The sequence below is a fragment of the Oncorhynchus mykiss genome, chromosome 1, assembly GCF_013265735.2.
Source record: "Oncorhynchus mykiss isolate Arlee chromosome 1, USDA_OmykA_1.1, whole genome shotgun sequence".
Lineage (NCBI taxonomy): Eukaryota > Metazoa > Chordata > Actinopteri > Salmoniformes > Salmonidae > Oncorhynchus > Oncorhynchus mykiss.
In genome coordinates, this window is record NC_048565.1 from 59,731,799 (window position 1) to 59,744,805 (window position 13,007).

At 41.4% G+C, this 13,007-nt stretch overlaps 1 protein-coding gene across 3 annotated transcripts in view; it reads left to right on the forward strand.

Moving 5' to 3' along the window:
- Positions 1–13,007, forward strand: part of ercc6 (excision repair cross-complementation group 6) — a 53,120-nt gene that overhangs the window by 6,181 nt on the left and 33,932 nt on the right. For all 3 annotated transcript variants that reach the window (XM_021606358.2, XM_036981155.1, XM_021606349.2), the window contains exons 6-8: positions 4,009–4,178; positions 4,248–4,355; positions 4,549–4,991. In XM_021606358.2, coding sequence (XP_021462033.2) covers positions 4,009–4,178; positions 4,248–4,355; positions 4,549–4,991 — 721 coding nt within the window. The remainder of the gene's footprint in view (positions 1–4,008; positions 4,179–4,247; positions 4,356–4,548; positions 4,992–13,007) is intronic.

Sequence of the window (13,007 nt, forward strand, 5' to 3'; positions counted from 1 at the left end):
GTATCACTGCAGAATGCTGTGGTATCCATGCTGGTTAAGTGTACCTTGAATTCTAAATAAATCAGACAGTGTCACCAGCAAAGCACCCCCACACCATCACACCACCTCCTCCATGCTTCACTGTTGGAACCACATGTGGAGGTCATCCATTCACCAACTCTGCGTCTCACAAAGACATGGCGGTTGGAACCAAAAATCGCAAATTTGGACTACAGATGAAAGGACAAATTTCCACCGGTCTAATGTCCAATGCTTGTGTTTCTTGGCCCAAGCAAGTGTCTTCTTCTTATTGGTGTCCTTTAGTAGTGGTTTCTTTGCAGCAATTTTACAATGAGTCGAGTGGCGCAGTGTTCTAAGACACTGCTTCAGTGCAAGACGCGTCACTGCAGGACCTAGTTTGAATCCAGGCTGCGTCACATCCGGCCGTGATTGGGAGTCCCATAGGGCGGTGCACAATTGGTCCAGCATCGTTCGGCTTTCGCCGGGGTAGGCTGCCATTGTAAATACGAATTTGTTCTAAGCTGACTTGCCTAGTTAAATGAAATAAATACATTTATGGCCTGATTCACGCAATCTCCTCTGAACAATTGCTGTTGAGATGTTTGTTACTTGAACTCTGTGAAGCATTTTTTGGGGCTGCAATTTCTGAGGCTGGTAACTATTGAACTTATCCTCTGCAGCAGAGGTAACTCTGGGTCTTCCTTTCCTGTGGCGGTCCTCATGAGAGCCAGTTTAATCATAGCGCTTGATGATGGTTTTTGCGACTGCATTTGAAGAAATTTTCTAAGTTATTGAAATTTTCTGGATTTACTGACCTTCATGTCTTAAAGTAATGATGGACTGTCGTTTCTCTTTGCTTATTTGAGCTGTTCTTGCCATAATGCCAAGAATGTGCAAATCTGTCATCAAGGCAAAGGGTGGCTACTTTAAAGAATCTCATGTAAAATACATTTTGATTTGTTTACCACTTTTTGGTTACTACATGATTCCATGTGTTATTTCATTGTTTCCCACAATTTAGAAAAAAAATAAAATAAAGAAAAACCCTTGAATGAGTAGGTGTGTCCAAACGTTTGACTGCTAATCTATATACAGTGCCTTGCGGAAGTATTCGGCCCACTTGAACTTTGCGACCTTTTGCCACATTTCAGGCTTCAAACATAAAGATATAAAACTGTATTTTTTTGTGAAGAATCAACAACAAGTGGGACACAATCATGAAGTGGAACGACATTTATTGGATATTTCAAACTTTTTTAACAAATTAAAAACTGAAAAATTGGGCGTGCAAAATTATTCAGCCCCCTTAAGTTAATACTTTGTAGCGCCACCTTTTGCTGCGATTACAGCTGTAAGTCGCTTGGGGTATGTCTCTATCAGTTTTGCACATCGAGAGACTGAATTTTTTTCCCATTCCTCCTTGCAAAACAGCTCGAGCTCAGTAAGGTTGGATGGAGAGCATTTGTGAACAGCAGTTTTCAGTTCTTTCCACAGATTCTCGATTGGATTCAGGTCTGGACTTTGACTTGGCCATTCTAACACCTGGATATGTTTATTTTTGAGCCATTCCATTGTAGATTTTGCTTTATGTTTTGGATCATTGTCTTGTTGGAAGACAAATCTCCGTCCCAGTCTCAGGTCTTTTGCAGACTCCATCAGGTTTTCTTCCAGAATGGTCCTGCATTTGGCTCCATCCATCTTCCCATCAATGTTAACCATCTTCCCTGTCCCTGCTTAAGAAAAGCAGGCCCAAACCATGATGCTGCCACTACCATGTTTGACAGTGGGGATGGTGTGTTCAGCTGTGTTGCTTTTACGCCAAACATAACGTTTTGCATTGTTGCCAAAAAGTTAAATTTTGGTTACATCTGACCAGAGCACCTTCTTCCACATGTTTGGTGTGTCTCCCAGGTGGCTTGTGGCAAACTTTAAACTACACTTTTTATGGATATCTTTAAGAAATGGCTTTCTTCTTGCCACTCTTCCATAATGGCCAGATTTGCACAATATACGACTGATTGTTGTCCTATGGACAGAGTCTCCCACCTCAGCTGTAGATCTCTGCAGGTCATCCAGAGTGATCATGGGCCTCTTGGCTGCATCTCTGATCAGTCTTCTCCTTGTATGAGCTGAAAGTTTAGAGGGACGGCCAGGTCTTGGTAGATTTGCAGTGTTCTGATACTCCTTCCATTTCAATATTATCGCTTGCACAGTGCTCCTTGGGATGTTTAAAGCTTGGGAAATCTTTTTGTATACAAATCCGGATTTAAACTGCTTCACAACAGTATCTCGGACCTGCCTGGTGTGTTCCTTGTTCTTCATGATGCTCTCTGCGCTTTTAACGGACCTCTGAGACTATCAGAGTACAGGTGCATTTATACGGAGACTTGATTACACACAGGTGGATTGTATTTATCCTCATTAGTCATTTAGGTCAACATTGGATCATTCAGAGATCCTCACTGAACTTCTGGAGAGTTTGCTGCACTGAAAGTAAAGGGGCTGAATAATTTTGCACGCCCAATTTTTCAGTTTTTGATTTGTTAAAAAAGTTTGAAATATCCAATAAATGTCGTTCCACTTCATGATTGTGTCCTACTTGTTGTTGATTCTTCACAAAAAAATACAGTTTTATATCTTTATGTTTGAAGCCTGAAATGTGGCAAAAGGTCGCAAAGTTCAAGGGGGCCGAATACTTTCGCAAGGCACTGTATGGTGCATTTGGAACGTTTTCAGACCGCTTCACTTTTCTCACATTTTATTATGTTATAGCCTTGTTCTAAAATGTATAAAATTAAGCCATAAAGTCGAAGGAATTGTCCGTTGATCTCCGAGACAGGATTATGTCGAGGCACAGATCTGGGGAAGGGTACCAAAAAGGTCCCCAAGAACACAGTGGCCACCATCATTCTTAAATGGAAGAAGTTTGGAACCACCAAGACTCTTCCTAGTGCTGGCCGCCCGGCCAAACTGAGCAATTGGGGGAGAAGGGCCTTGGTCAGGGAGGTGACCAAGAACCCGTTGGTCACTCTGACAGAGCTCCAGAGTTCCTCTGTAGAGATGGTTGTCCTTCTGGAAGGTTCTCCCATCTCTGTAGCACTCCACCATTCAGGCCTTTATGGTTGAGTGGCCAAACGAAAGCCAGTTCTCAGTAAAAGGCATATTACAGCCCGCTTGGAGTTTGCCAAAAGACACCTAAAGGACTCTCAGCCATGAGAAACATGGGACTGGGAGAATAGTCAGGATCGAGGGACAGTTTAGCAGAGCAAAGTACAAGGAGATCCTTGATGAAAACCTGCTCCAGAGAGTTCAGGACCTCAGACTGGGGCAACGGTTCACCTTCCAACATGACAATGACACACAACCAAGGCAAAGCAGGATGGCTGATAGTCCTTGAGTGGTCCAGCCAGAGTCCGGACTTGAACCCGATCGAACATCTCTGGAGAGACCTGAAAATCCCTGTGCAGTGACGCTCCCCATCCAACCTGACAGCTTAAGAGGATCTGCAGAGAAGAATGGGAGAAATACCAAAATACACAGTGCATTCAGAAAGTATTCAAACCCCTTGACTTTTTTTCACATTTGTTTCATTACTGCTTTATTCTAAAATTGATTAAATTGTTATTTTCCCTCCCTGTGTAATGATCATGCTGTTTAATCAGCTTATTGATATGCCACACCTTTTTTAGGTGGATGGATTATCTTGGCAATGGAGAAATGCTCACTAACAGGGATATAAACAAATTTGTGCACAACATTTGAGAGAAATGTTTCTGGGATTTTTTTTATTTCAGCTCATGAAACATGGGACCATTTTATATTTTTGTTCAGTGTATATATAATGGTGTGTGTATATATAATGGTGTGTATAGACAGTATATGAATAGAAAATGTGTGTACAGCAGTAGTTATAGTAGGACGAGCCATGACTACAATACAGTATATACATAAAATGTGGGTAAAACAGTATGTAAACATTAAAATATTGAACCTGTTTTGTTCTAACAGAGCCCGGCCCATCTACTCTGGGCAGTATGCTGATGCCGGCTCAGGAGACGGAGTGGGAGGAGCTAATCCGGACGGGTCACATGACACCGTTTGGAACGAGGGTCCCTCAGAAGGAGGAGAAGAAGGAACCACGCAAGTTCATGCTGTCTGAAAACTCTGGCTTCGACGCTGTAGGTGGATCATTTTTTTCATTGATTGGTTGATTGGTTGATAGGTTGATTGATTGTTTTATTGTTCAGTACCTGGCGGACCAAGCTAAGATGGCGGTGGACAGGAAGAGACCTGCACCCCTAAAGCAGAAGAAGAAGACTGCTGTGGGCAAGGAAGGGAAAAAGACCAAAGAAGCGGTGGGTGATTTTGTGTGTGTGTGTGTGTGTGTGTGTGTGGAGATTTAGGTACCATTAATTCCTGAATCTGTGACTCTATGGCTACTTATGGTGAAAAGCATTATATCTTAATGCATTTCATGATTATTATTATTATTATTATTATTATTATTATTATTATGACTATGCTTATCATCATTCATACCATTACTAGGCTCTCCCCTCCTACTCTGTGGATAAGAAGCTCCAGAAGCGAATGCGTAAGCTGCAGAGGACCGCTCTGAAGGCCCACTCTAAGGCCCCGGCTAAGAAGGTCACGCCGATCCCCAAGCCCAGGACGAAGCTTGAAGCTGGAGGAGATGAGATGGACAGCGAGGGGTCTGAGTACCTCCCCAGTGATGAACTGATGGACCCCGAGAGAGAAGAGTGGGAGGACCGAGATGAGGGCTGGGGAGAGGAGGATGAGGTTGACTACTATGAGTTAAAGCCCTACAGGAAGAAGAGTGAAGAAAAAGGGGGGAAGAAGGGGAAAAGGAGAGAGTGTGACGAGGAGTATTACCCTGACAGCTCAGAGGAAGACAAGGGTACAGGGAAAAAGGGAAAAGAGAAGATGAAGAAAGACGACGGAGATGTGGAGTTCTACAAACAGAGGATACGGTAAAAACACACCTTCTACCTGTAAATTTACCTCATTTATCCAGGCTGCCAACACCAACTTTAGAACATTCCTATGAAAACGCATTCAAACATAGATGGGCAGGGCAGGGCAGTTTGTCCCATCTAAGTAACATAGGTTGTAGTGGAAAAACGGATGGTAAAGGTGTAGCTTAATCACTAGTAGGTTAGTCCTTACCTCTTAATTGCCCCCCCCCCCCGTGTCATAGGTTAAATTAATTGAATTTATTGAATTTCAAAGTAAATTCAAACTACAGGACTAACCTACCAGTGACTAGCTACACCTTTAACATCAGTGTTATTGTAATGTAGGCCTGATTGGGGTTGGGAGGGATGTTTTCGGAGAGACACGAGTATAATCTTTGAGCTTTTCAAATCAAAGCGGTGCGGTTTTATCAGTTAGGCTGTATGAATATGTTGAAAAGTAAGTCTAAATGAACGAGCTACGCCTTTATTGTGTTGCCATACTTATTTAATTACAATTTGACTTTAATATCGTAAATATGCACAAATTGCAGTCTGTAGTTATCTAGTCATGAACGGTGTGAAACGATTATATCGGATATCGAGATATTTGGAGTAGCATGTTGTAGAAGAGTTCTCCCCAAATATCCCCCAACCCTACTGCACACATTTAATATTAAGACGCTGCTAACAAGATGACGTATTTATAGACACTAACTAAATAGTGTTGGCATGTGTCCTTTCTCTGCACTACAAGCTACACAGTTGGAATGATAATTCAACATCACTGCTCTGGGTACTGATGGTAGGGGGGGGGGGTCATTCCCTGTCATTTCAGCAAGCCATGACACCCAACCTCTCAGATTGTTCTGAAATAGTTTCTGTAGTTATTAACAAATACGATTAGCAGTCCTGAAAATATTATTTTGTTGAAATGTAATTTGATCTCTATGAAGTAAATGTATTGCACCCAAATTGTCCATTTAAACTTAGAATATTCATATAATCTTCAATAAATGGTACTGAACATTCGATTTGGACCATAATTCTTCATAACAATGAGTAAGCAGGGTTCTGCTCTAACGTTTTCCAAATGGTGGCACTGGTGTTACCAACTTTTTCAGTTGGTGGCACCAGCACATGGTTTGATAATGACTTGGCCTGTGTCCCATAATGTGCCTGCATTCCATACAGAACTGGGCTAATAATGACTGGCCGTCTTTTTAAATTAGCATGCCCTTGAGTTCTTACATTGATTTGGATAGATTTACTGTAACGGCATAGAAAATAGTGTTAAAATAACGTGCAAAATGTATTTATTTCAGATTTCTAAGTGCCATGTGTTAATTTCTGCGAAATCCTCTAGAGGGCAGAATTGGGGGGAAAATGCGGGTTTTTGCTCTCAAAACACAATTGAATGTTCTAAATCCACAATAATGCTTAAACCACACTAGGGGACCATTGTTTAGGTCTGGGGAAAATCTAAGAAATTTTAAAAAAAACAAACATTTTAAAATGGTGTAGTTACCCTTCGGTTAAGGTGTGCACCAGCCAGACAGTTGTGTTTGGCTAGCAGTGTTTCTGTAGCGCGCTTGTGATGGAGTTTTCAAAACAAATGGCCACTCGATTGATTCAAATGATCATGATTCTGCCAGTAGGGCATAGGATACCTTTCTAGTTCTTCTGCTGATGTGTGTGCGTCTGGGAGCGATACTCTATCTATTCTACCATGTTCCTTTCGGCAGGGTTAATACTTGCCTGGCCCCCGAACAAAACTCTTTATCTTTACCCCCCCTTTATCGTTCAGTTGCGGGCTGATCTAGTAGCCTATGCATGGTTCATACAGACATTGGCAAGTCAAATTCAAGGACTTTAACAGACTTTTTCAAGCACTTCATTGTAATCTCCTATTGAATTGTTGTAATGGCCTATAATAGGCCCAAAATGTATATTTAAAAAAAACAAACATGCATAATAATTTTAATAGGCCTACCCGCCGCATTGACATTCACACTATTTTTACGTTCTAAAATATGTTGAAATAATGCTGGCATTGTCTGACTAAATCGACTGCATGCTCCCGACACACACACTAATGAAGTCTGTCCAGGTGGTAGCTAGTCAGTCTCGCCATTTGAGATGTTGAGGGAATACTGTATCATGTGTTAAAATGAAAAGCTATTAAAAACCCGATTCCCTTTGTAATGGAACGCATTGTATGGAAAACCAAGTTGAAGGCAACATTCGATGTTGTCTTGCTTATAATAACCACATATGGTTTTTACCGCAACAGACTAGGGAAAACACCCTTCATTTGAGACGGCGAGAAACAAACAGAAGTGCCAATATCTCTCATAAAATCTGATAGAAATGAAATTGCAGAATAATTATATTGGAGCAGTAAAACTTCTAAATTGGATACGATAACTTAAATTACTTCAAGGACCAAAGAGCCTAGAGGCAATGTCGGATTTTCAAGATAGGCTATTCCATGATGACTGAATTGCGCATTGCAAATATTCTAACGAGACGGAACTTTTTAAATTCCTGATTTGCATACACATTCTCGCCTTGGCATTTACTGGTAGATATCAGAACTTGGAACGTCTTTCCTACCCCTACCGCTCTCGGTCTTCGCTCCACGCAACAACCAACTGCCCGACAGAATATCTATAGGCTATATGAGTGCAGCGAGCGTGTGATAAGTACTCGATATAACAAACTTTCTAGGCACAAACTGTGTTCAACATCGAGTCCTGACACACACTGCCATAGGCAGTCCCGTGCTGTTGTTGGTTTATTTCTGGTAAATTGCACATTACTGTTTAAATAAATCATGATGATTAAAAAAGTAAATTGTGAACCAAAAACTAACCAGATTATCAATGTTTGTCGCATTGCCAAGTCAAACTGGTCTCAGTATCGAAACCTGGTAAGACATTAGGAATCCAATAAAATGGTCAAAAGCTATCCACGGACCCCCACCCCCCCACACCAATCCCACCCCAATCACCAGTATACAGTATCAGTTTTCTATGTTTAACAAGTATACTGAACAAAGATATAAACGCAACATGCAACAATTTCAAAGATTTTACTGAGTTACAGTTCATATAAGGAAATTAGTCAATTGAAATAAATGCATTAGGCCCTAATCTATGGATTTCACATGACTGAGAATATAAATATGCATCTGTTGGTCACAGATACCTTTTTTAAATAAATAAAAAGTAGGGATGAGGATCAGAAAACACACCAGATACTGACTGGACCACCATTTGCCTCATCCAGCGCGACACATCTCCTTCACATAAAGTTCATCAGGCTGTTGATTGTGGCCTGTGGAATGGTGTCCCACTTCTCTTCAATGGCTGTGCGACGTTTGTGGATATTGACAGGAACTGGAACACACTGTTGTACACGTCGATCCAGAGCATCCCAAACATGCTCAATGAGTAACATGTCTGGTGAGTATGCAGGCCATGGAAGAACTGGGACATTTTCACCTTCAGGAATTGTGTACAGATCCTTGTATCTCTGTGCATTCAAATTGCCATCGATAAAAAGCAATTGTGTTTGTTGTTCGTAGCTTATGCCTGCCCATACCATAACCCCACCGCCACCATGGGGCACTCTGTTCACAACATTGACATCCGCAAACCGCTCGCCGACACGATTCCATACACTTGGTCTGTGGTTGTGTGGCCAGTTGGATGTACTGCCAAATTCTCTAAAACAACGTTGGGAGAGAAATGAATATTACGTTCTCTGGCAACAGCTCTGGTGGACATTCCTGTAGTCAGCATGCCAATTGCACGCGCCCTCATGTTTAGTCATCTGTGGTGTTGTGTGACATAACTGCGCATTTTAGGGTGGCCTTTTATTGTCACTAGCACATGTGTAATGACCATGCTGTTTAATCAGCTTCTTGATATGCCACCGCAGTCAGGTGGATGGATTATCTCGGCAAAGGAGAAATGCTCATCAACAAGGATGTAAACAAATTTGTGCTCAACATTTTTGAGAAATAAGCTTTCTGTGCGTGTTGAACATTGTTGGGATCTGTTATTTCAGCTCATGAAACATGGGACCAACACTTTACGTGTTGTTTGTATTTTTTGTTCAGTGTGGTTTAAAGATGTGGTTTGCAGTATTGCTTCTTCATCCCTTGTGATGTATTTCCTGTGAATCTGGTTGTTATTTCCCCCCGCATTTAGAGAAATTAGCCATTGAAGTCACTTGCATTATTTACCATAATTGAGTGTTTAAGTACCAGGTTTTTCCCACTAGATGCCGCTTTCCCTGCTGCTGCCAGCACACCCTTTTATACATTTATCTGGTCTCATGTGTTTATTAAATGGATCGCAACATTTTCTTTGCAACTTTGGGTAGAAAACCAATAGCTTTTGCTCATGATGAAAATAAATTGTGTGGTCAAGCCAGTCCTCTATGAAAGCAATTCAGTTTGTCCTTTTCTGAGCAACCTAATGCTTCAACCCAACACTCCTTAAATAGTCCAAATGGCAGTTAATATGAAGGCTTTTTCTACAAGCCCAAACCTTTGATGGAGAAATGGGCTAGTGTCTCTAAAATGTTGTGAGTCCTAATAAAAGAATACAATTATAAACCATTGCATGGCAGTTGTATGTTTTTCAATACAATTATTAGAAAACATCTCTATATGTAGTGTGATTTAGTGACATTTACCTTTACACCCAGCCAAATACAATTACCCTTGCAGAAAACTATACAGTGTATACAGTGTTTGGGACTTTAACTCTTTGAAGACCATTAGATAACATAACATTGAAACCATTATAACTGCTGTTGGTCTAACTAATCCATACCTTTTTTTTTAAAGAGAAGGACAAACTGAATTGCTTTCATAGAGGACTGGGTTGAATTGTGAGGATGACAGCACAATTTATTTTCACCATCAGCAAAATATATATATATATTTTTTACTTAAAGTTGCTAAGAAAATGTTATATCCATTTAATACACACAGGAGACCAGCAAAATGGGTAAAAGTATCAGGAACAGCAGCATCTAGTGGGAGAAACTTTGTACTTTCACACTAATTTCTGGTAAATAATGAAAACACTGTTTTCCATTCGTGCCGGCTGCGGCTAATCAACCGGTTACTTACTCGTTTTCAACCGGCTACCTTTTCCACTTAATATTAACTAGGCTATTTAGAGAGAGCCGGTGAGAGGGCCGCTCATTTGGCTCCCTAATTTGCATAGGCTGCTGGTAGGACTACCTTTTTGCAATTATCTGCAGATAAATTATGAAAATATTCGATGACGACAGTGAATCATCACTGCAGCAATAAGTAGTGGAGAGACTCATCCTGGTCCATGATAATTAGGGCCCTCACAGAATCCAGGTATTAAAAAGGAATAAAACAAAAACGTCTTTTTTTTTTAATTTTTTTTTTTACCTTAGTTACTGCTGGGCGGTATACCGGTATTGATGCACGGACAGGTTTGTGTTTTTTACTTTACCTCCTATACCGGTATTTGAATTTTTGGTTTGTTAAATGTGATAGGCAGTGTGTAACGTCATTTTTTTTTACAGTTTACTTCGCTACTTGGGTCATCTCTATGCCGCTTTCCACTCAGACCTAGCCACGCCCCCTGTCACTCAAGGAGCGCATTTGATGTTCCTCAACCACGAGACTAGTGATGGGCATTCCAGCTCTGTTCAGTGAGCTGGCTCAGCTCACCAAAAAGTGCCGGCTCTTTTGGCTCCCAAACGGCTCTTGAAAAAATACAAAACTTTTTTTTTTTTTAAAGTCAAACAGTTTGCAATGATTTTAAAACAATTCTAATGATATTATTAAATGAAATCAAACTCTACCTTAACCACAATTTATTTAAAAATGCATTGGTTCGTTGTTAAAAATAATGCTATTAAACATTTGCATTTACAGTAAAAAAATTATACTTTATATAAACAAAGTGCATATAAATCTAACCATTCAAAACTAATACAATCTGAACAGCATAATAATAGAATATTGCACCATATCAGAGAGAAATAAATAAGGTGCAAAACTGCAGCATCCCACTTTAAACATTAAACTGGTCCCTCTTTTCTCTCTTCTTTATTGCCATGTTATAACCAGCAGCACACAGCTATGCTGGCCATATTTTGCTTCTGAGAGATTGGCATTCAGAAATGCAAGCTGCCTCACTTTCGAGGGGCTGATTCAGTTTCTTCTCTCGGTAATTATTTGTCCCGTTTTCGAGAAGACCCTCTGAGGGAACGGATGTGGCCACTATGCAGTCACCCTGTCATGATTTTAGTAAGCATTGGGTAGACAGAGGCCTTGTTCTTCCACCAACTCAGAGGATCTGCGGATCTTTGGAGGAGTGGCTCCTCCAAATAGTATCGTACCTCCATTATGGCATCTGCTGAGGGATTCCTTCATGCTGCATCCCCAGTTGCTCTCTCGTCAAACAGCATCCAAACAGCAGACGTTTGTGGCACTACTGCTGGTGCTTCTGCTCCATCTGATCCCTCTTCTTCCTGTTGCCCTGGTTGTGATTCGCTGCAGACCCTTACACAGGAGTATAATTTTTTAGGCTGTCACATAGTTGACAAGAGAGAACAGTAACTTATTAGTTCAGGTTCATGTTTTGTCCACTGATACTACATTATCATCTACTGCTCATATACATATATAAAACAGGGTTAAATAATGATGTAGTAATAACTGCTTACTGTACCTCTCTCCACTGATCTCCACAGTGACCTGCTCAAAGGGTTCCAGGACTCTGCACACCTCCTCCACCACCTCCCAATCCTTTTGGGTCAGAGCATCAACAGGTGCATTGGCAATGGCCAGGGTATAGATGATGGCATATACCTCTTCAACATATACCATGTTGAATTCCACCTTGTAGTGCAGTCTTGTTTAGGCCTCAGCTCAGGCATCCCCATCTGGCATTTTTCAGCACCTAAAAAATTATACTCTTGTGTAAGGGTCTGTGTAAGGGACTGTCTTGTTCTGACTGTCTGCTCAGACTAACAGCCTCACCTGTTGTTCCTGTCAATCAGACACGCAGTGTCAACCAATGAACCAGAGATGCGTGAGGGAGGGCCGAGCCAACTCACTCACAGTCACACACTTAGCAGCTGAGGAGAGGAAGGACAGCTGTGAAAACAGCTGGAAAATGAGTTGGAAGCAAAGTAGCATTTGGGTGCATTTCATTAATGTAGACAATGTTAGAGCACAGTGTAGAATTTGCCAAAACAAGATCTCATATAAAGCCGGTTCTACGTACAACCTACACCGGCAGATGCGACCTGTGCACCCAACTGTGAAGCTAGCTGTAGTGGAGCGTCGAGAAACTAGCGGGCCTGCTAGTGATAGTGGTGGAGCCAGCGTTTCCACTCAGTCAAGCAGGCCTACTCCGCGACCCACAGCAACGCAGTCTTCTATGGACCAGTTTATACCAAAGTCTATGTCTGAGGCAAAACAAGGCCAAATTGATATTGCACTGGCTAAAATGATTGACACCGATTAGCAGCCATTTTTGATTGTGGAGGACAGAGGTTTTAGAAATTATAGCAATAGTCCAATGTACACAATTCCAAGCAGGAAACCCTTTCAAAATCACTTATTCCACAACTGTATGAGAGCACACAGGCTTCAGTGCGGGAAAGAGTCCAAATATCTACTGCAGTTTGCCTTACCACTGACTGCTGGACATCAAGGGTAACCACTTCTTACATGTCGGTTACATGTCACTTCATTGAAGGTTTTTCGATGTCTAGCTGTCTTCTGGACTGCTTTGAGTTCAGCGACAGACACACCTCAGAGAACTTGGCAGAGGAACTGTTGAGAGTGGCCAGAGAACGGCAAGTAGATGGAAAAGTGGTCTGTTGTGTTAGCGACAATGCAGCTAACATAACCAATCAGCCTGATTGTAAGAAATTCTCTGAAGGTGATGAAGCCTACTGTGGACAAAGTGAAAGCAGCTGTGGAATGCTTCCACAGGAGCACATTAGGTGCTGAAAAATGCC